The 26,191-nt window shown below is 39.1% G+C and overlaps 1 protein-coding gene across 3 annotated transcripts; it reads left to right on the top strand.

The window, feature by feature from the left end:
• The first annotated feature begins 707 nt into the window (after positions 1–707).
• On the top strand, positions 708–23,103 carry atp2a1 (ATPase sarcoplasmic/endoplasmic reticulum Ca2+ transporting 1). Of its 3 annotated transcripts, none has more exons than XM_017682406.1 (24): positions 708–820; positions 996–1,133; positions 1,861–1,878; positions 2,405–2,487; positions 6,639–6,743; positions 8,499–8,637; positions 10,837–10,917; positions 12,176–12,261; positions 12,371–12,668; positions 14,022–14,188; positions 14,575–14,663; positions 14,770–14,872; positions 15,235–15,366; positions 15,621–15,746; positions 15,863–16,081; positions 16,324–16,435; positions 16,553–16,776; positions 18,136–18,356; positions 18,440–18,642; positions 18,832–18,917; positions 20,086–20,219; positions 20,586–20,703; positions 20,816–20,933; positions 22,904–22,941. In XM_017682406.1, exons 2-24 carry the CDS (start codon positions 1,016–1,018, stop codon positions 22,939–22,941), a joined length of 3,018 nt encoding a protein of 1,005 aa, XP_017537895.1. In that variant the 5' UTR covers positions 708–820; positions 996–1,015. The 3 variants fall into 3 exon arrangements, with proteins under 3 accessions (XP_017537895.1, XP_017537897.1, XP_017537896.1); XM_017682408.1 differs by lacking the exon at positions 708–820 and adding an exon at positions 21,669–21,708 and having other exon boundaries at positions 1,016–1,133; positions 22,904–23,091; XM_017682407.1 differs by lacking the exon at positions 708–820 and having other exon boundaries at positions 1,016–1,133; positions 22,904–23,103.
• The last annotated feature ends 3,088 nt before the right edge of the window (positions 23,104–26,191 follow it).

A 26,191-nucleotide genomic window follows, 5' to 3' on the forward strand; every position in this document is an offset into this window, starting at 1 on the left:
GACAGTTTTGGTGGTCTATCACTTCTTGCATTGTGCTAGGAGTCTCATTTATTCTGCAGCTTTTCATCATTTTCAAACTCCAGTTTTGGAAACTCCTTTTCCTTTAATGTTCTCCTTCCACATGCTAGTGGATTAACGTCTATCTAATCTCCTCAGAAAAATGTACTTGAACTTACTTGCTCTTTTGACTGGAAATGAAATGAAGGATAGTCTTTGACTTTCGCAGTGTTGTATTTCTCACTTGTTCAGAACTGGTAAAGTTAGGATCTCTTTTGCATAGTAATGTCCTCATATTGAGCCCTGCTGACCCCTTCCTGCCCCTGTAGGACCAATATGTCACTTGAGCCATCACTCATTTTTTCCCCACCCTCCACACTCAACACCACAGTTCCTCACCCCCTGCTGTCCATCCTACTATACTGACCATGCATGTTCCAAAAACAGATACCATTTTTACTTCAAGGTTGACCCTCCAAACCCCCCCTCACCACCAAAACTCACATGCATACACACAATGCCACTCGCACTCACAGTTGTTGCCCAATTACTCCAACCACCCTTTCTCCACCCAGGCCCATCCCCTTCTCTCCATATATGTCCCACCTCAACCAATAGGGGGCCAAGCAAGGGTGTGACTGCAGCCAAGGGGGCTTTGGGGTTTCTTTATAAAACTCTATGGGGATGAGCAACAGTTAGCACTTTCTGTCAGCCCAGGGAGGAGAAAGCAAGGAGAGAGAGCAGTGAGAGAGAGTGGGGGGAGAGAGAAAGACCACTGGGGCTGCTGGTTTCGTCCCAAATCCCACACTTTCAGAAAGTGTTGGTGGGTACACTTTTACATTGCTTTTTTTTTTTTTAAACAGGGATCAGAGCTCATTTTCCCAAGTCTGAGTAAAAGCCTGGGAAATTTTTTGGAAATTTTCTGAGCTCCTGGGTTTGGGACCTGGCATTTCTTTCTCTTTTCCACTCATGCTGTGCTATTGTGGTTTTTTGTGAAGTCTCCCCTTGAGCAGAGAGGATGGAGAACGCCCACACTCAGGAGACAGCCGCGTGCTTGGCCTATTTCAACGTGAGCGAGGGCACGGGCCTCACACCTGAGCAGGTCAAGAAGAGCCTGGCCAAGTATGGCTATAATGGTGAGGGAAGCATGAACGGACAGATTGCTGGATGCATGGATGGATGGATGAGTAGATGGATGGATAAATGTTAAATGAGGAGAGAAACTGTCACTGGACAGGCACACTGAGGAAGGAGAAAGTTTGCATTTAACAAAAGTAGCTGTACTAATGCATAAAAATGAGATCTAGTTAGAGAAATTATATATTATAACAGTCTTCTTTGATAAGAGACCATGCATGGCATAATCTAACAATTGATAAGGGAGAAAAAAGAAACAGCAACTACAACAGCAACACTAACAGGCTGGACAAGATTATAGGTTATCAAGATCTTTTTCAAGATTAATAACTAGAGACTATATGTTTGTTCATATTCTGCAGCAACTTTATATAGTCTGCCCTAACATCTAGTGTATTCACCAGTATCGGGAACTTTTGCTGCAATTTCTGAAAGAAAGGTGATTTAGAACAAGAAGTGGCCAACTATCTACAGTAAAGCTTGCAAGATGCAAAGTCACATTGAAGGGCAGAAGGCCACTGCTGGGCCAATCAGTGCTGAGATTTGCATTGCTGTATATGAGAGCTGTGGGACCTCCATATTAATGAGTAATATCATTATATACTATAGATTCATATCACATTAAAGAATTTAGACAATGGTACTACCTGCCAGAATGTAAAAGTAATCTTCCTTTCCTGCATCCTCTCTTGGTTCTGCCTCCTTGACTGAACTGACCAATCACAGAGCTGCCTGCCGAGGAAGGTGAGTTTTCTTCTTTTTCTCTCTCAAACATTCAAGCTGTGTGTATGTTCACAGTGATCACTATTGTCAGTTATGTACAAATTTTACTTACGTTAAGTGCTTTGACTGAATACACAGCTAAGTATTTTTTATGAAAGGTCAATACCGGACAACACTGAAGGTTTCAGTATTGGTAGTGGTTTATACAGAGTGTGTCTACATCCATATCTATTTCATATAACATATATATATAACATTCAAGGCTCAAAGTTTAGCAATGCTATCAGGGATACTCAAGGATTCAGTATTGGTTTTGACATTGGATGAAGGTTTCAATATTAATATCAGAAAAGAGAATGTAGTCTACACTGCACTATACTATACTGTTTTGTATAGACTGTTTTATATAATTCCACCTACAAGACTCATATCACTGTTGCATACCAATAACTTGCCAACTCAGAGGAATACAGCATTCATATCACAGACTGACCGCTCATAAGTACAAATAGTTCTTGCTCTCATACGCAATCTCTCTTTCTCTCAGGTAAATCAATTTGGGAGCTGGTGGTGGAGCAGTTTGAAGATTTGTTGGTCAGGATTCTGCTGTTGGCAGCCTGCATCTCTTTTGTAAGTAAAACAAAATCATATCACGTGACCAGTATAGGGTGTCACTGAGCACAGCAACTGCTTACAGAGCTATACTTACTCATCTGTTGTATTTAGAGATATGTAATCTATTCATGCTCCGCCCACGAATGCATCATTTCATAACAAGTATTGCAAGATTACTTGCAGAAACCTATGAAGGAATAGACCTCTGAAGTCATATTGTCACTCTGTAGTCAGCATTATGCCCATGTTAAAAACTCCAGGATTAAGTAGTTTTTTTCCTGGGGAAAAAATTAATGGAGTTTTGGCAAAAATGTTAAACAAAAATGTTCCAAACCTGATACATTCTGTTGTACAGATTTTCCCCCCAAATGTCACTGGACCCTCCGAATAATGAGGCTGGAAAAGAGTTGAGATAAAAATATTGTTACATGCAGTCCTATGCAAAAGTTTGGACACACCTGGTCAAATGGCATAGCTTGCTTGCTAAACAACCTCATAAGTCAGAGGATCCAGTGACACTTGAGGGAGGAACATACACAGGGCAAAATTGAATTTGGACAACACGGCATGACAGTGGCAATTTTCTAAAGATGCTGTCTTGCTTAGATGCGGAATTCGGGCATGACGCTGACTACAGAAAGATGACCAGGCATTCATTTTGAGACACAGTTAGTGAAGGACAGGGACACATTCCCACATTCTCATACCTGCCCGTCAGCCCTTCGACTTTTACCCCTGTGGATAGCCTTTTGTGGGTAAACTGTAAATTCATTTGTCCACTCAGACATGTGACCCGTGTCATACACTGAAATAAGTGCTTTCAGTAACTTACCGGACTTAAGCATGAACATCATGTCCACATGAACAAAATGTCAGCATAACTATTGCCAAATTACTATTTTTTCCACTGAGATCCCCTGATAATATTTGTGGGTTTACATACCAAAAACATGCATTTTTGCATTACCATTTTCCAAACTTTCTTTATGCCTGAACACTCTGCGTCGTGCTGCATCCAAAAATTCAAAACCATTGTTTTTAATTAAGGTACGCACAGTGTGCGAGATACCCCTTGGTATTTGGAGATCCCATGTTGGGTGGCTAGTCTGAAATTGGCAAGCTGCTCACTCAAATGCCATAGCAACACTGATGCTAGCTTCAGTGGCTGCAAAATGTTTAGTTTAACAAAAGTAAAAGCTCATTTCTAGTCTGTTAATGCACTGTTCTACACATTAACTGAGATCTGACACATCTATTCTTTTGTCTTGAGTTTAAAGAGAAACAGTTCACGCTTTCCACCAAACTCTTGCTGATTTTTTCAGGTTTACAAGTATTACAAGTTTTTCAGAGGTAGGGCATAGTTGCAGTTGCTAGGTTATGAAGGACCAACTGAGTTACCCAGTTTGCTACAGCACCACCCTGAGGCAGAGCAGTGCAGCATCTCTAAGAATACCAAAGATGGCAATTGTGGATGAAGCAGATAAACAATGACCTTTTCCTTAATTTATATTTAAGCATCTGTTTTATCCTAAAAAACCCGACAATGGCATTATAGGTTCATTTTCAGGGACTCCTAGAGTTTTGATTTTAAAACATTGGTTTCCACTGTATCTCACACCTTGGGTACGCGCAATGGTGCTCAACGTATGGTAGTGCTCGGCAACTCAGTGCATCTTTCTCATTTAGTCGTTACTACTGCGTTAGCTTCTAAATTAAATTAAAGCCATATTTAGATCACAGAAACCCACAGAAGATCACAGGTGACTTGAAATGTACATAGAGAAATGCAATCACTCTCACAGATAAAGAAACAAATTCTAATAGTCTATTACCTCAGCTAACCTTACTAGTCTGGTCTTTTTCACCTTCTATGTTTCAGATTGTAAACAGCGAGTTTATGAACAGAGAGTCAACTAATGCCAAATACTGTTTAAAGTAAATTTAAAGGAGTAGAGTTTAAAACTTAACTTGAATTAGATGTTATGAGCCCTTTAAAGACTTAGTACTGTTCAAGTAATATATTTCATTCAGTGGAAATGATGCAGATATTTAAATTGTGTAAATTTTACGTGTCACTCTATTCAGTGACCAAACACGTGTCATTTAGGGAATAAATTATGCAACAATTTCAGAGGCTTTTCTTGTTTGGAGAGCTTTTAAAGACAAAGCATAAACAACTCTTTCTCACTGTACAAACTACACTCTGTGTAAATGCTGTGAAAATGATTTCATCTCTTATCTCCTGAAGTACTGCTATTTATTTTGGTTGTAGTTATATATTGTCATGCTGCAGTCATTACCATCATAAACCCCCCTTCAATTGTCATTCATGTCAGAAATCTATTCACAGCAAGTTTTGTTCATTATAAAACTACTTTACCCAGAAGTCCCACATGAGGTGTTAATATCAAAACCCTTCAGGCCTTCCTCTCTCTCTTTCTCTTGTTCTCTTGCCCACTTGTAATTTTGTTTTGGAGTGAAAGGGTTGAAAGGCTGAACATGCGGCATTAGTTCTGCTGCCCTGCTTCACTCTTTTGTACCAGTACAGCTGTCATTATAGCCTTAGAAGGCTAGAGAAAGAGAGAGAGAGAGAACGAGAGAGAGAGAGAGAGAACGAGAGAGAGAACGAGAGAGAGAGAGAGAGAGAGAGAGAGAGAGAGAGAGAGAACGAGAGAGAGAGAGAGAGAACGAGAGAGAGAGAGAGAGAGAGAGAGAGAGAACGAGAGAGAGAGAGAGAGAGAGAGAGAGAGAGAGAGAGAGAGAGAGAACGAGAGAGAGAGAGAGAGAGAGAGAGAGAGAGAGAGAACGAGAGAGAGAGAGAGAGAGAGAGAGAGAGGCAGAAAGGCAGACAGAACAGTAGAGAGAAAGTGAAGCAGATGAGGATAAAAGGATACAAAGGAGAGAGAGAAAGGGAAAGACAGAGACGGAGAACGAGCAAGTTATTTTAAGATAGTCTCAAGCAGGGAACCACATACAAAAGGTCAGAGATGGATGGAATGAGGGATTGGTTGGTGGTGAGAGAAAGAGAGAGAGAGAGCAAGGCAGAGCAAGAGTGACAGAGCTGGTGTTAAGGTGTGATGCGTGTGAGCATGTCAATTAAAGGAATAGAACATACTGACCAGCCTGAACCCAGTCAGCTGTTCTCACTCTGTCTCTACATCAGAGAGAGAGATAGTGGGGGTTGCTATGACTCAGAAACTGATGAAATAAAGTTAGCTGATTCAAATGTGTACGTAATTTACTCTTGAATAACACTACCTGAAGTCAAAATGCATCAGTGCATCACTGTGCACCAGTATTATTACACCAGTATTGGCTTCTCTACACTGGTTGCCTATAAGCTACAGAATAGATTTGAAAATTTTAATGCTTACATAACAGGCTGTTCATATCACTGAGCTCTTACGTCCGCTTCATAGTACGAGAACTTTAAGGTCTTCAAATCAGGGGTTATTAACTGTTCCACATACTAACTTAAAATCACCCAGGCTTTTGCAATTTATGCAACAAAATTGTGGAGTAATCTTCCTACTGATGTCAGACTCTCTGATTCAATTTAGGTTTTTAAAAAATGTTTAAAGCCTTATTTTTATTCTCTTGCTTTTAACAGCTTTTGATCAATGTGCTTTATAAGTCAGTGTGCATCTGAATATTTAAACTGTGTGTATTACTTATTTGAGTATATGATTATAATGATCTTAATGGTCTTGTATTTTATTTGTAAGTATTTTGTAAAGCACTTTGTGAGTCACACTGGAAAAATGCTATATAAATAAAGTGTTACTTACTTACTTACTTACTGTGTGCCAGTGTGAAGGTGGGAATCCCACAGATTTGATCTTTTAATTTTAGAATCAATAATAATTCATTATAATAACATTTTTTCCCAAAATACAATTACACTGGCAAAAAACTGTATGTGCATCTCTATACTTGCAAATGTGGTGTTTATATTTGACTACTATGTAAATAGTTCCTCTATCCTTTATGTATAGTCTACTCCGAATTGTGCCAAATCAATTTAAATCATACTTTGGAAAATGTGAGACTCGATGATGCATTGAATCGTTTACCAAACAAATTGAATCAAATATAGCTGAACTGAACTGTGGTAAGGTCAGAGATTCCTGCTGTAAACACTGCTGGACACACGTTATGTTTATCAGGTCCTGGCCTGGTTTGAAGAGGGTGAGGAGACGGTCACCGCCTTTGTTGAGCCATTTGTCATCCTGCTTATCCTCATTGCCAACGCTGTGGTCGGGGTATGGCAGGTGAGGACATACGCACATACATATGTGGATACCTGACGAACATACCTATATGAGCTTGTTCTGGGATGCCTTCCATAAGATGTTGGAAGGAGTCTGTGGGAGTTTGTGTCCATTCAGTCAAAAGAGTATTTGTGAGGTCAGGTACTGATGTTGGATGACAAGGCCAGGCTCACAGTTGATGTTACAAGCATAAATCCAGATATTGGAGGCAAAAAGCGTGAACTGAATCAGATTCTGTTACAAAACATCACAAAATTCCCTGCCACTCAATTTAACATACAGCAAATTAAAGTAGGTCATGTTATAACAACAGTAGTGTTAAAGGGGAATCCATCCATTTCTGCATAAACAAAGTCATTCAGAGTGGTTCAGTGCTGCTTTAGAGAAACTTACTGAGTCAGAATTGTTCATAGTGTTGGTGATAGGAACCAGATGTCTAAAGTGTTTAATGTCTCTAAATGCTCCTTCATAGAAAGTTGTTACACAAATTGTTTGGGAATTAGGAATGAGATTGGAGGTTTCCATCTAAAAGTTCTTTTTTTAAAATCCATTCAACATAGGTAGGTACATGCAGAGCATTCTAAGGCAAAATAGAGCAAATCAATGCTTTTTATATTGAACCATTATCAACACATTTAATTATAAAAATTACTCAGAAGACACTTCACTGGACATCACTAGGGTCACTGGACATTTTGGATAGTAAATAAAATCAATATATTTGCATGATGGACATCACAACTCATGGTTCTTATCACCACCATTGTAAATTAATCAAAGTAAATTAATCAAAGGTTCTTATCACCACCATTGTAAATTAATAAAAAGTAAATTAATCAAAGGTTCTTATCACCACCATTGTAAATTAATCATTGTAAATTAATCAAAGTCAGTAAGTATTTGTATAATACGCCATTTCACACCAAACCACTCTAAATGACTATTTTTCAACTCAGCTTTTGAATTACTGAGAAATTTAGAAAAATTGGTAGATTTCCCCTAACATAGGAATAATTGGCCCCACTTTAGAATGAGGCTACCTTTATACAGGGTGTATGAATGGTTTAGAATTAGTTGATCAATGCTTATGAACTAGGTCAATAACATATTTAAAATCATTAATAAATGGGGCATAAGTGACCTGGTATATTTAATTAATATGAATATCTGATGAAGCTGACAGAAGCAAATGACAAAGTCAGATATGTGACCACTAAAATCTGAAGTTTAACAGTATAAGTGAATGTAGGCTCACTATCTGGCAAGCAACAAATCACAGTTGTTCTTTTCATTTATGAACTGAAAGAGTTCAGCTCTGATAAAGATAAATAAGCTGCATTTTGTTATGTATAAAAAAAAAGTCTTGGTAAGGTGAGTTTTACAGAAGATAAATATCAAATTAGCATTAATATCAGCCAATATTTTCATTGCATAAAGATTCTCATACCATCTCTACCTTTTGCACAAAGTGGGTCGGTCTCTGGTGAGCAGCAGAACAGAGCAGTTGGCATTATGTCAGGGGTACAAGGTTAATCCTAGCAGATCTTTAGGCCCCTGAAGGCCTGCACTAGTGCTGTGCAGAGTGGCTATATCGTCATGTTACAGGGGGCTGGTCAGGTTTCAGTATGGTCCATATGGATACAACAATGGTCACTTGGAAACTATGCGTGCCACTGGAAGGAGAAGGCCTTTAAGCTGTTAAGAGAAGGGAGGAGAAAATAGGAACTGATTTGGGCCAGGCATTTCCTTCCACAGGAGCGCAACGCCGAGAGCGCCATCGAGGCCCTGAAGGAGTACGAGCCGGAGATGGGCAAAGTGTACCGCGCTGACCGGAAGAGTGTTCAGAGAATTAAGGCCAGAGAGATCGTCCCCGGAGACGTTGTAGAAGTGTCAGGTACAAACACAGTCAGCACGAGCACTTCAGCTACACTAGCAAACTTCTGACTTCAGAATGATTCCATTTGATTACAACTGACAAATGCATAGCAACCGTTGCTAGGTTGGACAAGCTTTACAGAATATTGGCTTCTATAGCAAACAGTTTTACCAGACAATTTAAAAAATACACTTACAATTATATGCTACCTTGCTTAGACTTCAAATATTTACTTCAAACTACAGTCCTACAACGTTTAAAACAATTGGAAAAAGGTGTTCAAAGCTTAGATACAAGATACAAGATTATATTATAATTGATGTACACCCCAGGCATTAATTGAGACAGCAATAAGCTAAACATACATAAAATCATCATTTAATAGGTACTTTCTATTGGGAAGTATCTGTCCTAAACACACCCCTAAACTTACAATTGTTAAAATTCTTACAAAAGATGGTTCTTCAAGAGTTCTTTAGTAAAGACACTGGCTCTATACAAAACCATGGACACCAGAACCATTGCCATGGGGTTAAAGGGTTCTTTGCATGATAAAATGGCTCCTCAGATTGATGGAGAATGTGTTTTATGTAGTACCAAAAAGGGTTCTTCTATTGTTACGATGTCAGGCTTGTAATATAGTAGATAGTAGGAATGAAAGGATGTGCCAGTTCTTCAGAATTTGATGGCTGATTCAATTTCACAGATTATTTCAGTACATTTTCCACCTATTTTGCATCTTCCTCACTTAAACTATGTAAATTTTTTTCTTCAATTATGTTGATGAAACCTATTTAGGTGGAAATGTGTTTTATGAAAAAGGAAACAAGAATTAAAAACAACTGCAAAGCTGTACATTTTATCCCAGCATGGCTGTTTTTCTCACCCCTTATTGCTCGCTAGCAGCTCATGATGAGCAACACACATGATGAAGCAGAAGATAAACTAACTTTTTGAAGTTTGTCAAAAAGTACTAGATGCTGGTTGCTTTTGCCATGTCAACACCAGAGACAATAGTGATTGGTCGAGTGAGTTTGTGTTCACTGATATCTAGATGAGAGAGAATAACAAAGAAAAAACTTTCTCTGCTCCATTTTCATAGTAGCCTACGATGCAGATGCTTATGGGAAATTATGGCTGAGAATGACACATCGATGCATCCTCAGAGCCAAAAGAAGGGTGTGTTTCTCGGCTGCATTTCAAGGAATCTCCTTGTGCTTTACAGCTGAGACACTTCAAAGGTCATAAACTCGTAAACAAGGCACAGCCAATGTTGTATTTTTGCTTTCTGAAAACCATATTTGGTCTACAAGACATTATCAGTTATGGAGGAAATATTTACACATTAGTGGAATATAGACAGTAAAACAATACATTAAATTACTATAAGGTTCAAATATTGAGGCAGTTAAGTCTTCTTTAAAGTGATGCTTTATGATGCACCCATAGCGGAAAACCATAATAATCAAAAGAGAGAAACATCAACAACACCTGCTACCAGTATGCATGGCAAGAGAGACATTGGCCAACTGTCATACCACAGGGGGGGGTGGGGGGGGGGGGAGGGAAAGAGAGAAAGAGAGAGAGAGAGAGAGAGAGAGAGAGAGAGAGAGAGAGAGAGAAAATAGTATGTAAGGGGATAGAGTCTGCATATGAGACGTATGTCCTTGAGAAAGAGTGTGAACGAGGATCCTTTTATGGCAATCCGAGTGTGCAAGAGAGAGAGAGAAAGGGAGAGAGAGAGAGTGAGACAGAGAGACAGAGAATAAAGAGCAGAGGGATCAGAGAAGGTTGAGAGAACTCATCAAGAGTCCAGGCAAAGGAGGGCTGGTGTATAAATACAGCCCAGCACCTGTCTTCCACTTGCCCTCTGTCTCAATCCCCCTCTCTCTCTCTCCCTTTATCCCTCTCTCCTTCTTTTTTATTCCCCACCTGTTCCCTCCTCATCACTCCTTCTCTTCTCTAGTCAACGTGTTTACAGCATTCAGAGGGTCGCCTCGTCCTTTCTCTCTGTACCAGCTCACCAGGCCTCGGTACCAGCCTAGCAGAGTAAACTGCTGATTTCTGACAAAAAACATTCAGTCGCAACAAATAAAATGAAAAATTTTTTTCTGCATTTTTGCTTTTGTTAAGTACATTCTGTATTTGTGAATCTACTTTAGGTGTCAACATATACTTATTTCTGTTGTGTATGTTTGTGTGTTCTTGTTCCTGCAGTTGGTGATAAAGTCCCCGCTGATATCAGAATCACTTCCATCAAGTCCACAACTCTGCGTGTTGACCAGTCCATCCTTACCGGTAAAAACCTCTGAAAATGTCAAAGCCTTTTTATATTATCATGTATAATATTTTACAAATTCGCTTATAAAAGTATGTGCACCCCTGGTCAAATGACATTTTAATGCATGATTACTGTTTATTTGCTTAATGACTCCACTTTATTTTAATGCACCATGTCAAAAGACAAATGACTCTCAGAAAAAAAGGTATGACATTGTCACTGTGGTGGGACCCTCAGGGGTACATCTCAGTACCTTTAGTCAGGGAACATAACTGTACCATAATCAACTGAAATTATATTTTCTAAGCTGTACTGACTCCACACCCCCTCTCGCCTCCAGGCTTTTTATTTTATTGTTCTGTTATAAAACATTAGTTTATAAAAAGATACAAACGTCTACTTTTCCACTAGGAAAAACTTATTTAAGGTACACAATTGGACATTAAAACCGCTGCTGCACCTTTGAGGGTACACTTACATTGTTTGTACCTTGATGAAAAAAAATCATATACCTGCACGGTACCTTTATTTCTAACAGTTTAGAATAGAAACACTTAAAATATCAATTCAGTTCATTTATTAAACAGTTTAGGGCGGCACGGTGGCGTGGTGGGTAGCGCTGTCGCCTCACAGCGAGGAGGGCCTGGGTTCGATTCCCCGGCCGGGCGACCGGGGTCCTCTCTGTGTGGAGTTTGCATGTTGTCCCCGTGTCTGCGTGGGTTTCCTCCGGGTTCTCCGGTTTCCTCCCACAGTCCAAAGACATGCAGTCAGGTCAATTGGACATGCTAAAATTTACCCCTGAGTGTGAGTGTGTGAGTGACTGTCTGTGTCTGTCTGTCTGCCCTGCGATGGACTGGCGACCTGTCCAGGGTGTATCCTGCCTTCCGCCCGAAGACTGCTGGGATAGGCTCCAGCATCCCCCCGCGACCCTGACGGAGAAGCGGCTTAGAAAATGGATGGATGGATGGATATTAAACAGTTTATTATATAAATTACAACAATTCCAGCAAGACTGTCAAACAGACAGAATTAATTACATCATAGTTGTTCAGTAAATGTGTTGAAATAAGATTTGGCCACAGTTGATCAGAAGAGAAAATTAAAGGGGGGGGGGGCGTTCTGGCCTGGGAAGCTTCTTCCCCACAGGTTACTCTGTTTATGCCTGTATTATATCATACCGTTTATCTTATTGATTTGACACACAACTTTTCTGACTGATTAAGTGCAATTACAATAATTACAGTCATAATAACTCATCCACTCTGTCTCTCTCAGGAGAGTCTGTGAGTGTGATTAAGCACACAGATGCTGTTCCTGACCCCAGAGCAGTCAACCAGGACAAGAAGAACATGCTGTTCTCTGTGAGCTTCTCTTTCAACACTATATCTACTCATTTTATCCCCACACTTCTTTATCCCATATTCCCACTTTACCCTCATCTTACACTTCTTTCTCTCCGCTCCCCACCAGGGCACCAACATCGCTGCAGGTAAAGCCATCGGTGTGGCTGTGGCTACTGGGGTGTCCACTGAGATCGGTAAAATCCGTGACCAGATGGCGGCCACAGAGCAGGAGAAGACGCCCCTCCAGCAGAAGCTGGATGAGTTCGGCGAGCAGCTCTCCAAAGTGATCTCTCTCATCTGCGTTGCTGTGTGGCTCATCAACATCGGTCATTTCAATGACCCTGTACACGGAGGCTCCTGGATCCGCGGCGCTGTTTACTACTTTAAGATTGCTGTGGCTCTGGCTGTGGCTGCCATCCCTGAGGGTGAGAGACTAAAGACTGATGCCACAAAATAACCTGTTTTAGACAGAGAGAGGTCACTCATATCATGGAAAATGAAAACCTCACCATGTAAACATGTAAAAATATACTATATTCTTCATGTTTTTTTCCCCTTGAAGTCAACTTTATACATTGGTGTGCTTTGATGCAACCAGAACAGGCATAATTCATTTTTACATGACCATCTTCCAGCATCACTTTATCCCTTGGAACAAGGGTTTTTTGTGTCTTTAAAACTGATGTAGTAAGTAAATTAGTTCTCTTGTAATTGGCTCCTCTGTATTGCACCTACTTTAAAAATGTCTGGCCTAAAACATTCTTTACTCCAACATGAGTAGAAGGGGCTAAAACTCTGTATGCTGAGTTGGTGGATACAAATGTGTGGGCTTGTGACATCACATTTTATTACAAAGAGTTCCTGTTTTGCAGCTAAGTTACCTTATTGTCACTGTCCGAAGAAAAACATATATCTCCATTTTTATCAGTGTTTAGTATCATTTGAACAAGGTGGCCTTTACATTGTTTAAAATTTCATGATGAATGGAGCAATAGAAATGCCACAGAATTACTTGGAATAAAATACTTTCATATTAGCTTACATTAAAATTAAAGAATGTTTTTGCCCTCTACTGTAAAGCTTTGGAGACTCTTGTTTTTATTTGGACAGTGACGATATATGACAAATATGGACTGGGGAGGGAGTAGTATCTTTTAAAACTTTAACAATGTTCACATAGTATCTCAAACATAAAAAGAAAGGACTGCGTTTTCCATGACGTGGGCCCAGTCTATATTTTCAATATTTTCTATAAGTTCAATAACCTGGTTTTAGGAGAGACCTCAAATCAGATGAACTCAGAAACGTCAAATTTAATTCTAAGGGATAAAGAGAAATTGGAAAACACACACACATGATCTAAACCGATTATCCTTCTGGGTTGCGGAGGGGAGCTAGAGCCTATCTCAGCAATCATTGGGCGGAAGGCAGGATATGCCTGGACAGGTCACCATTCCATCTCAGGGCAAGTTGGAAAGCAGTCATGTAAAATGAATTACAACTGTTTTAGTGTATAAAAATGCACACAAATGTTCAGGAAAACAAAATGTAGAATTCAAGCCCTTTAAATAATAAATTCACTATTAAATTGGAATGGAATGCCATTATTTGTCTCCATCAAGAAGATAAGGCAATGAAATGTTTTAAGAATGAATGGCAGGACATGGTGTTCTTGCTTATGAGTATGACATTGCATATTGTTTTGTATTTAGTGGATTCCTACATATTGGCTGTTTATGTGTGAATACACTGATGTAACTTTGGTTGTGTATTGACAGGTCTGCCCGCTGTGATCACTACCTGCCTGGCTCTGGGGACAAGGCGCATGGCCAAGAAGAACGCCATCGTACGCTCTCTGCCCTCTGTGGAGACTCTTGGCTGCACCTCTGTCATCTGCTCCGACAAAACGGGCACACTCACCACCAACCAGATGTGTGTCACCAAGGTGAGTCAGACATTACATACACCTGCACACACAGTTTGGAATCAGTGTTGTCAATCATATTGACTATAGTGGGGTCCAAGATTCTGAGGCTATGTTGAAAAACGAGGATTTTTTAATTCAAACCTGGAAATAAACAACAGAAATCTTCAAAAAAATTGAAAATTTCAAACAAAGGAAAGTTATGACAAATAAAAAGAAGAAATTTGCAAGATTCTACACTATTTCTAGGTCTATTTAGATTTAAAGGGTCTTTATGTAGATATATACTACTTTTTAACAGTAGTGCACATGGTCAGCAGACTGGTGAGCTGTTTTCTTCTGTTAAATGCATTATAGTCAATGACTTTCAAAGACACACTGCTTCAAAATCTGTTCCTTTTGTTCAGATGTTCATCATCGATAAGGTAGACGGCGACTCTGTAACTCTGGATCAGTATGACATCTCTGGCTCAAAGTACACCCCTGAGGGAGAAGTGTAAGTGCAAATGAACCAACAATCATGAACAAGAGTAAAAAAGAATCACAAACACTGAATACACACACACACACAAATACAAACATAATTTTTCGCTTTCCGGCAGAACAAAGGGAGGCCTTCCAGTCAAGTGTGGTCAGTATGATGGCCTGATTGAGCTGGCCACTATCTGTGCCCTGTGCAATGACTCCTCTCTGGACTACAATGAGGTCAGTACATTTCTCCATATATATATATAAAAAATTGTGTTGGTTTTTGTGACATCATAAAAACAGTGAATTCAGCTTTTTTGCTTTTCAGCTTTTTTATTTTACTTGTATGGACTGCATGGTGATTTTTTACTTTAATATTTACGCAGTACATAGTACTCATTTATTTGAAAACAAAGAAAAATACTGTTTTCCAAGATAAAGGCCATTTATGGTTTATCATTCAGCAAGTTATTTGGTTAATACTATGAAACAAATACACAATGTGTGGGCCTACAGATGTGAAGATTTGTGAACGTTTTAAGAGTGGATAAGTTTTGTCTCACACACCTTCATAGTAATGCATTCTTTCCACCTGGCAGTCTAAGGGCATCTATGAGAAGGTGGGTGAAGCCACTGAGACTGCGCTGAGTTGTCTGGTGGAGAAGATGAACGTGTTCAACACCGAGGTCCGTAACCTATCCAAGGTGGAGAGAGCCAACGCCTGTTGCTCTGTAAGTACACCATAATGTACTTCTATACTACACAAAAAAATTCTTCCACACTACGCACGCAATTACCCATTTCCACAAAAGAGGTCTCCAAATTCTCAAACCTTACATAGTGCAGCTCTAAATATTGTAATCTTATATTTTTGCCACAATTTTAAAGCTATTATCATGTCATGCTTCCATCAAAATGTACCAATCATGTGGCAATGAAATACATCATATCTACCAGAACTTCACAATGGTCTCTCCTCTCCCAGGTGATCAAGCAGCTGATGAAGAAGGAGTTTACTCTGGAGTTCTCCCGTGACAGGAAGTCTATGTCTGTCTACTGCACCCCAGCTAAGCCCTCCAAGTCCCCCATGGGCAACAGGATGTTTGTCAAGGTCAGTACTTTCTTCGGCGAGCATTTTCAGTTCAGACTTTCCAGAAGAAGAAACGCAATCTTAATGATGTTGTCAATTATGTACTTTACCTCATAATAAATCCTGTGTTCTTATAGGGTGCTCCTGAAGGTGTGATTGACAGGTGTGCCTATGTGCGTGTGGGCACTAGCCGCGTACCCCTTACTGGCTCTGTAAAAGATAAGATCATGGCTGTGATTAAGGAGTGGGGCACTGGACGGGACACCTTGCGCTGCCTGGCCCTCGCTACCCGGGATGCCCCGCTGAAGAAAGAGGAGATGAACCTGGAAGATTCCACCAAGTTTGTTGAGTATGAGGTAAGAAAGTGATGTGTGGGTTTACTTGGAGTTTATTTCCTCTACAGTTGATGTATAGATGCTCAAATGAATGAACTATTTGGTGAGACACAGCTCATCCTCAGTAGTATTAGGGTTAGGGATAGAACTGAGTTTAGGGTTAGGATTAGGATTATGTTCAGGGTTAAAATTAAGGATAGGATTAAGGCTTTTACTAAGGTCCAAGCTCCACTAACCTCACCACGCTCTTTTGTGCTCCACAGACTGACCTCACCTTTGTGGGCTGTGTCGGCATGCTGGATCCCCCTCGTAAGGAGGTCATGGGCTCCATCCAGCTGTGCAAGGCTGCTGGCATTCGAGTCATCATGATCACTGGTTAGAGCCATCTCCTTTCTCCCTGCTGTGTCCTTCTTTGATACTGCACTCTTTTCTGTGTATTTTAAAAATATTCGGTTTTCTTTCTCTGATCACCATCTTCTCCTTTTCTACCAGGTGATAATAAGGGCACTGCTGTGGCTATTTGCCGTCGTATCGGCATCTTTGGTGAGGATGAGGATGTGACTGGACGTGCCTTCACAGGCCGTGAGTTTGACGACTTGCCTCTGAGTCAGCAGAGAGATGCTGTGCGTAAGGCTTGCTGCTTCGCCCGTGTTGAACCGTCCCACAAGAGCAAAATCGTGGAATTCCTGCAAGGCTATGATGAGATCACTGCTATGGTAAGAGGACCACAGGAATCTGACCACAAAACTCTAGCATACAAGAGCAATGCGCCATTAATCAGTTTAAGATCTGGTTCTTTAGTTTATAGAAGTCTTCAGGGGTCACAGTTTTTAAGATAGAATCACCAAACTTTGCAGTATCTTTTGAGACCAATCGCATGTATTTTTTTTTGTACAGTATTTGCTCAAACATTTTTCCCCCTCAAGAAATTTTTATCTAATTGTCACGAAGAACATCTCTCACATTACTCCTCATAGACATTAAATACAGACGCACAGACATACTAGCACATATATACTCAAACATTAACATTCACCTGGGATACCACAGCAACAATTTAGCAACACCTTGCCAACCACCTGGGATACTATTGCAATGGCCTAGCAAGACTATCAACCGCCTGGAGCTCCACAGCAATGGACTAGCAACACCTTAGCAGCCACCTGGGATTCCATAGCATTGGCCTAGCAACATCTTAGTAACTACCTATGATTATGTAGCAACAGCCCAGCAACACCTTAGCACCCACCTGTAATACCATAGCAATGGCATAGGAACACTTTAGCAACCACCTGGATTCCATAGCATTGGCCTAGCAACATCTTAGCAACTACCTGTATAAGCCAATATGAAGTTTGTTCACATATTTTCTCCAATTACTAAATTGCTTATGCACAAACAATTTCTTAAGCCTAATTACCCCTTAACTTCTACAAATTATTCAGTACAATGTACAAATCACAAAGTACAACAAACCAATACATACTTATGAGTTCAGAGGGGAAGTCTGGACCTACTGAGCTTAAATGGGCCATATCGCTCATTCTTCATTTCATTTTTTCCGTGAAGGTCCATTTATAACATTTATGATATTTGTCTTGTTTTTGTTACCTAAACCAGTCATATTAATTTTACATGATGATTTACCAACTTACCGACTCAAACAGGCTGCTTCTGTTACAGTGCCATTAGGAATAATATATGCAAATGACATCTGATAGGCTGCATTGTGCTTTATTCAAAAAGCAGGTTGGGCTGAAATACTCTTAAGACCTTCAGCATGAATAATCGGGAATAAACTGCTGTAAGCTGAAGGTGGATAAATGTTAATGCATTGGTTTTTATGACATCACAAAAACAGTACATTCAAAATAGGTTGATTTTGCAGCTTAGTCTCCATATATAAATTGTTTGGACTGTAAAGTTTCAAAACTTTAACAGCATTTACATACATCACTTTTTAATTAAAAAGAATGTGAGTGAAAATTCTTTTTTTCATGACATGGAAACCTAAAAGGTGTCAGAGTAAAATGTAAATGTTACACTAAAACATTAACCCCCTTTCCCTTTAACAGACTGGTGACGGTGTGAATGATGCCCCTGCTCTGAAGAAGGCAGAGATTGGCATTGCCATGGGCTCTGGCACTGCTGTTGCCAAGTCAGCCTCGGAGATGGTCCTGGCCGATGACAACTTCTCCTCTATTGTAGCTGCTGTTGAGGAAGGCAGGGCCATCTACAACAACATGAAACAGTTCATTCGCTACCTCATCTCTTCCAACGTCGGAGAGGTCGTCTGGTGTGTAACCTTGTCTTTCTTGCAAATTTGCCTAGTTTAACTAAATTGTCAGTCTCTAAACTTTTTTTCTCTTTGCCACTCAGTATCTTCTTGACCGCTGCCCTCGGTTTGCCTGAGGCACTGATCCCAGTACAGTTGCTGTGGGTCAACCTGGTCACTGATGGTCTTCCAGCCACAGCTCTTGGTTTCAACCCCCCTGACCTGGACATCATGGGCAAGGCTCCCCGCTCCCCCAAAGAGCCACTCATCTCTGGCTGGCTCTTCTTCAGATACCTGGCCATCGGAGGTATGTTTATCTTATCGGCGGTATGTGTAGACATGTGGTGTAACTAGGACCAAGTTTAATAAAGATGGTCCCCAGTCCTCACTCCAGTAGTTACGCTACTGGGCCTAGATGTACACCCTGCATTTCTTTAGGTTCTCCATTTATCCATAAAGTATAAAGTAATAACCTAATTCTCTTATTGTCTCTTAGGTTATGTTGGAGCTGCTACTGTGGCTGCTGCTGCTTGGTGGTTCTTGTACTCTGATGATGGCCCTATGGTGACCTTCTACCAGCTGGTGAGTGTCCAGGACCTTTTACACACCCCACACCCCAATTGACTGGTTCAACTTTGGTTCATTGAGTAGTCTTGCTTTGCACATTTTAGCTCCATCATACCTAGTTTAAAGTCCTGAAGGGCTTATTCATTTAAAGATCATCATAAGAAAGGCAAAAAAAATGCCAAGCCGAGAATAAAGGAATTATCTGAATATCAGACAGCCAAAGATAATCTAGCGCTAACAGTTGTACAAAGTAAAATTCAGAAGCATGCTAAAACATTTTTCATTCAAAAATTACATTTACGACATTTGGCAGATGCCCTTATCTGGAGTGACTTACAATTTGATCAATTTACATAGGTAGGCGAAGGTAGTGTTAGGAGTCTTGCGCAAGGACTCTTGGTATAGTCAAGGGTGCTTGCCCAGGCCAGTGATTGAACCATTAGTCTACAGCGTAAAAGGCAGAGGTGTTACCCACTACACTATACCAACCTAAAATAAAATGGAAATGCACATACATGTTTATGAGTTGAGAGTATATTAATGTAGGCTGATTTAAAGTGAACATAAATGGATTCTGGAAACCATACTTACATTAATCAAACCAGTGAAATCGCACAGCCACTTGACACTAAAGCAGACGTTTTTCATGTGTAATAAAGAGGAGACCTGAGCGACAACAAAGAGAAGTCGATTTGTTGATCACCAATAAAACTAGGATATGTTGTGTTTTGATGCTGGTATGCTGATCAACCAGTACAATGATGCAGGGGGGACCAGCTAAATCAGCACCAGACCAGCATAAACCAACATAAGCCAGTTTAGATCAGCATGAAATGCATTGTTTTTTTTCAGCAGGGTGGTCTTCCACATAATAAATAAAAAAAAACAGCTCGAGGCATTGTGTGTTCCATTTCTTAATCTAATAATTCTGGCTAATGTACTACCATTGCTGTTCTCACTGCAGGTTTGTTATGAGGAGTTCTTTCGAAGTTTGTGTTTAAAGATGATTGTGATTAGCTGAGAAGCATGTCTGTCACAATTTTACAAACAACCAATCGTTCTGCAGAACTCACTTTAGATATTTCTGAGATTTGCAGTGCTTATTCAGCTTTTATTAGTTACCTTTTCATTGGTTGGCCAGCTCATAGAAATGCTGACTGTAGTCTCTCTCTTTATCCCCCAGTCTCACTTCATGCAGTGCAGTGCTGATAATGAGGCCTTTGATGGCATCGAGTGTGAGGTGTTCGAGGCTGCTCCCCCCATGACCATGGCCCTGTCTGTGTTGGTCACCATTGAAATGTGCAATGCCCTCAACAGGTAAGACTGCAACAATCTTTAGACAATTCAGTCCCTACCATCTTTTAAAAGCTGCTAGGTCACAGAACTTAACATCTCTAGCATAGAATACCATACAAACAATTTACTCAGTTAAGAAAATGATATCTAAAAAGGGCTGTATGAATTGTAGCCATCATCCAATATTTGGCGAATAGTTTTAAACGTTGTGCTTAGCTGCCTAAGCCTTTTGCACAGTACTGTACATTTGTCATGCTTCTAGCTAATTCCATCATCAGTCTCCACTCTCATAACTACATAAATTATATGCGTCTTAGTGGTTGCTATTTCACTAATAAACTTCAATAATAATTTCTCTATAATAACGGGTTATGTGTGTTTGTGCAGCTTGTCAGAAAACCAGTCCCTGCTACGTATGCCTCCGTGGAGCAACGTCTGGCTGGTGGCAGCCATGTCTCTGTCCATGTCCCTGCACTTTATGATCATCTATGTTGATCCTTTGCCTGTAAGTGCCACCACCACCTCACCGCCCTCAAAACGCAATGATATATATCTCTATATGACAGTGTTTTATTTTGTCAAACCTTGTTCTCAATTATTGATCTGTCTATTTATAGATGATTTTCAAGTTGACTCATCTGACTCTGGATCAGTGGATTGTGGTGCTGCAGCTTTCTCTCCCCGTCATCCTCATCGACGAGGTGCTCAAGTTCATTGCTCGCAACTACCTGGAGCGTAAGTGATATACAGAACACATATACATTTTCAGAACTTCCTCATATCAATAATTAGCTGGGGATGCACATTGATATTGGAATGACGTTGGTATCGTCAGATATTTGCTTAATAAAAGATATCAACACTAAAGACTAAAGTACAATAAATTCTAAACATCTGATTTATTGTGTTTAGGTGATGATGGGTTACTGTGTTAAAATATCTGCATATTATTCATTCATGAACAATCATGTTCATTTTTCTGCATTTGTAACCTTCTACATTTCCTGTTAATGCTGATCAAAGTTTAGTGCTCATTTCTGTATTTCTAAATGTTTATGCATTAGCATTGGCAGACATGTATATGAAACATTTCGGATATTGAAATCATCCCAAATTCCCATATTGGTGCATCCCTAGAATTAACCAACATCCAAAATCAATAAAATACTATATGTTCTGATGCTATTACACTGAATTATGCACCACTTGTGTTAACCACTTCTTTCAACTCTAAACACCTCTTTCAAAGAACCTGCAATTCACTTAATTAAGACTTCACTAAACAATGAAATTAATTATGATTTTCATTTACTCTCCTATTACAGTGTTAAGACCACATATTTGTTTGAATAAAACTTTTCCTTCTTCCTGTTTTCTGAACTCATCGTTTCACAAAAATGACTTCTCTCCTCCATACCTTCCCTTTTCTAACTTCCCTCCCTCGCTCCATCCTTCTTGATTTTATTCCAGCCTAAACCCGTTCCCTTCACAATTCCTGTAACAAAGCAAGGTATCCCTCTCCGTTGAGATGCTAGTTTGTTTGTGAGTGACGAAACACTGCAGTTTTTGTGTGCATGGTTGTCCTGTTTAGTCTCTTTTTGTGGATGCTTTTTTCCATGGAGTCTCGTTGTGATTTAGTCTGCTTTGATTTATGTGCTGTATTCAACAGGGTGCAAGAGTGAATTTAACTGAACATTGTGTATACATGAAGTTAAAAGGAGTACTCTAGCATTGCAGAAGCTATTGGCCATTGGTTTCTATTATGTGTTTGGAGTCAACAGGTTTTTTGCTAAAATCATTACCCATAGTAAACTATAGCAGATGTGCCAGGAAAGGGCTGAGAAATGCTGGAGTACTCCTTTAATTCTGCAAATTAGTTTTTGATTACAATTATACAGCATTGACATGGAATTTGGACAAGCAAACAGGTTGAATGAATAGTAAAGTGGTATAAAAGGTTTAAAAGTGCTTAACACCTGCTGTACAATAAAGAAACAGCCTGAATAGAAGAAGAAGCCTGAAGAACTGAATCATTCAACCTTTCATAAAGGGAAACTCCATTCATTTCCAGTCTTCTTGCATAATTCATTGTAAGGATGTAGCCAAAGTCATTCAGAGCAGTTTAAGGTGACAATCTCCATTCTAGAGAAACATATCAAGTCAGAATTGTTTATATCATTGGTGGAACCAGATGTCTGCAATGTTTACTGTCTCTAAAAGTTACCTCACAAAAAGAAACAATTACAAAATGGTTATATACTCTGCCTGATACCTGATACACTGGTTTTGTTTTGAAGTGTATACTTTACATGGGGAATACATTCTTGGCAAAGAGATATATGCAGAGTGCCATAGAGCAAAACATCCCCAAAAACATATTTTTTCCAGATTTACCAATATTGTACATCATCAACATTACATCAAAATCTCATAAGATTCATTGGCCAGATTAGATCGTAAATAAAATGGCTCTATCTAATGTACCTCTTGTTCAAACCACCACTGCAAAGAATTCTGAGTTTCTCTACAATGAACCAGCTCACATCAAACCGCTCTGTATGACTGCTTAACTCAACAACTGAATTATGCAAACACTGAAAAACCAGTGGAATACATGGCTGATGTAGATGCACTGTAGATGAGCATTAACTCAAGTTAAACCTCCTCTACATTCCCCATCTGACTGTATATCTTCTCTCTGACAGAAAAAGAGGAAAACCTGGTGGCTAAAAAATGGGACTAAGAAGAAAAAGCTGCTTAAATGCAGGAGAGTTATGAAAACACTCAGTGATGTGTTTCAAAATCTGAGTGCACTTAACCAGCCTGCAACCAGCCAGTCAGTCAACCAACAGCAATCAACACACCGCAAAGTGCAAAAAACCCTTAAACAAAATATAAAAAAAAAGAAGAAATGAATGTATAACAATTTAAGTTAATATATATAGAGAGAGAAATTAACATTATGAACATTTATGTAATATTGTAATGGTTCTATTCTTAAAAAAATAAACAGATATATTTAAAAAAAAAAAGTGAAGACTCCATTCTTCGGCTCCTGAAAGTAGTCACATTCTATGGTACAAGTGTTAATAAAGGACCAGCATTGAAAACACGCTCAGCAGAATCCTCAGTGTTGAATTACAGTGAATTACAATGTTCATTCACGTTCAGCTGGATCTGAATTAGCACCAATAGCGGTCATTTAATTCATAGCAAAATACTTTAACGTGAGTTATGACAGGATGTACATCCCATATCCATTTCTACACTGTTAGAAAAAGTTCTAGTACTAAATAAAGGTTTTATGATCTGTAATGACAGCAGAACCCTCTTGGTGCTATATGCCATTAGTAAAAAAGTTCTGTAAAGAACCACATAACAGATTTTCCATCATAGACAAAAAAAACATTAATTCATACAAAGTAACATTTAAGCATTCAAATCCTTCCAGCAGAACCAGCCTTTAAAGAAATCCTTAAGGAACTTTTTAAAATATGCCCAATTATGCAGACAGGAACTGTAACACTGTTTGTCTCGTTGACTTGAATAGGCATGCATTATCCTGGTTTTACCTTATATATGATCTTTGTCTGTATGTTGCTATGACAGAATTTATGACAGTAGTCCTCTCATCCAAATACATATTTTAAAGCAATACCTTCTGCAACCTACGCTGGACAGTGCTTTCGGGAGGAATACAGATTAATTAATGACTTGACAGATCATGACTGATTATTACATAAAATTATATATCTCAGCAATAACTCAGCAATCAACTGTTGAGTGAAGGGACAGTTTAATAAAATATGTTTAAAAGGAATGATAAAGCCCAAAAAGAAAACAAAACCATACAGAAAATGTCTGTTGTAGTTAATTTACTGTTTACTGTACTGATTATTAAACCCCAGAAGAGCACACTAAACATGATGAATATTATTAGGATATAGATCACTTGATCAATACATTTATTCCTACAGAGTTACTGAAAAGTACATACTGGACTAGTGTCCCAGACAATGATTAAGCTATGTTTAAACTAAAAGGGGTTAAAAATCTCTGCTGATCATATCGGGACACAGGACAGTTCATACATACAATGGTATGCAAACGTTTGGACTCTCCTGGTCAAATTAAGCGAAAATAACATATCCTCTACAGAGAACACAATTGAACATTTAATTAATTTAATTAGAATTGGAAAAAATAAAACATAAAATGTGCTTTAACTTTTGCACTGGCCACATTTTAGTTTTTTTTCCAGTATGTTAAACTCAGCATATAAATGAAAATTATGCACTAAAATTTGCTGAAAAGGGTCATATTTAAGCCTGTTCATTGTAGAGGATCTGTTAACTTGTTTTCACACACAACTGCAAAGGTATTTCTATTTGGCCAAAAACAAAATGAGGACGATAAATTAATACACCAGTCTGTTTTATTCCCTGCAGCAGAATGCGTTTCTGAAGAGTGTTCCAGTGTCTTATTTTAGGCAGTCTTGGTCAGTAAAATGCCCTGACATAATTCCTTTTGTATAGGCTTGAACTAACAGACTACTTCACTGTTATTAACGCTCTTCCCAAATGTGCACATACGAATGTTTTGGCAAGTGTATTGTGTACGTTTGATATCCAAGACTAGCGTATTTTATCTGTTTCCTACATCAGATGTGCTCTTTCCCTCCTCATGCTGGTGTGTACTGCTGTAAAATAAAGAGATGTTCTTTGTCTTTATTGCCAGTCATTAGATGTCATGACTGGGAACCTTAATGGGGGGGGGGGGGCAGTGACAATTTGACTGCTGCTTCTTGTCAATACAGCCTTCCATTCTTTTTCCTCCCTAGCCCTGTTGTTTTATTTAAGCAATACCAGTCAGACTAGCACATTTAGTTCACTAAAATGTGAAATGAGTTCATTTTACATCTCTTTTGTCATTTAAACTGTAATATTATTTATTGATAACAATATTTCTGAATGAATATAGAACAAGACACTGATTAAAATGTCTTATTGATAAACTTTTTTTTTTTTTTTTAAGTTGATGTAAACAACTGTTTAGTTTCAAAATGGTCCCCATATTAATGGGGGCCCCCACATAAATGGCCCCCATCTATGCAATACAGTCTACATATGGAACCTAAACAAACAAAAACTGTCTGCTTGTGTGTGTGTATATACATATTTTATATTTATCTAAAATATATATATATATATATATATATATATATATATATATATATATATATATATATATATATATATATATATACACACACACACACACACACACACACACACATTATATATATATATATATATATATATATATATATATATATATATATTACGCATTATACATACGCACACACAAACAGTATCTCACTAAAGTGAGTGATTACACCCCTCACATTTCTGTAAATATTTTATTACATCTTTTAGTGGGACTACACTATAGAAATGAAACTTGGATATAACTTAAAATAGTCAGTGTACAGCTTGTATAGCAGTATAGATTTGCTGTCCTCTGAAAATAACGCAACACACAGCCATTAATGTCTAAATAGCTGGCAACACAAGTGAGTACACCTCACAGTGAACATGTCCAAATTGTGCCCAATTGTGTTATTGTCCCTCCCTGGTGTCATGTGACTCATTAGAATCACAAGGTTCCAGGTATGAATAGGGCTGTTAAATTTGGTGTTTTGGGTACAATTCGCTCATACTGGCCACTGGATAATCAACACGGCATCTTATGGCGAAGAACTCTCTGAGGATGTGAGAAATTGAATTGTTGCTCTCCACAAAGATGGCCTAGGCCAGAAGAAGTTTGCTAACACTCTGAAACTGAGTTATAGCATGGTGGTCAAGGTCATACAGTGGTTTTTCAGGACAGGCTCCACTCAGAACAGGTCTTACCAGGATCGACCAAAGAAGTTGAGTTCACGTGTTCAGTGTCATATCCAGGGGTTGGCTTCAAAAAATAGACGCATGAGTGCT

This window comes from Pygocentrus nattereri, chromosome 14 (genome assembly GCF_015220715.1).
Source record: "Pygocentrus nattereri isolate fPygNat1 chromosome 14, fPygNat1.pri, whole genome shotgun sequence".
NCBI classification, from domain to species: Eukaryota; Metazoa; Chordata; class Actinopteri; order Characiformes; family Serrasalmidae; genus Pygocentrus; species Pygocentrus nattereri.

Bases quoted from the DNA above. Each gene is read 5' to 3' on its own strand.
- atp2a1 (XM_017682406.1), top strand. From the start codon at position 1,016: ATGGAGAACGCCCACACTCAGGAGACAGCCGCGTGCTTGGCCTATTTC. The intron at 8,638-10,836 runs GTACAAACACAG...TTGTTCCTGCAG, and splicing joins AGACGTTGTAGAAGTGTCAG to TTGGTGATAAAGTCCCCGCT. The intron at 18,643-18,831 runs GTATGTTTATCT...ATTGTCTCTTAG, and splicing joins CAGATACCTGGCCATCGGAG to GTTATGTTGGAGCTGCTACT.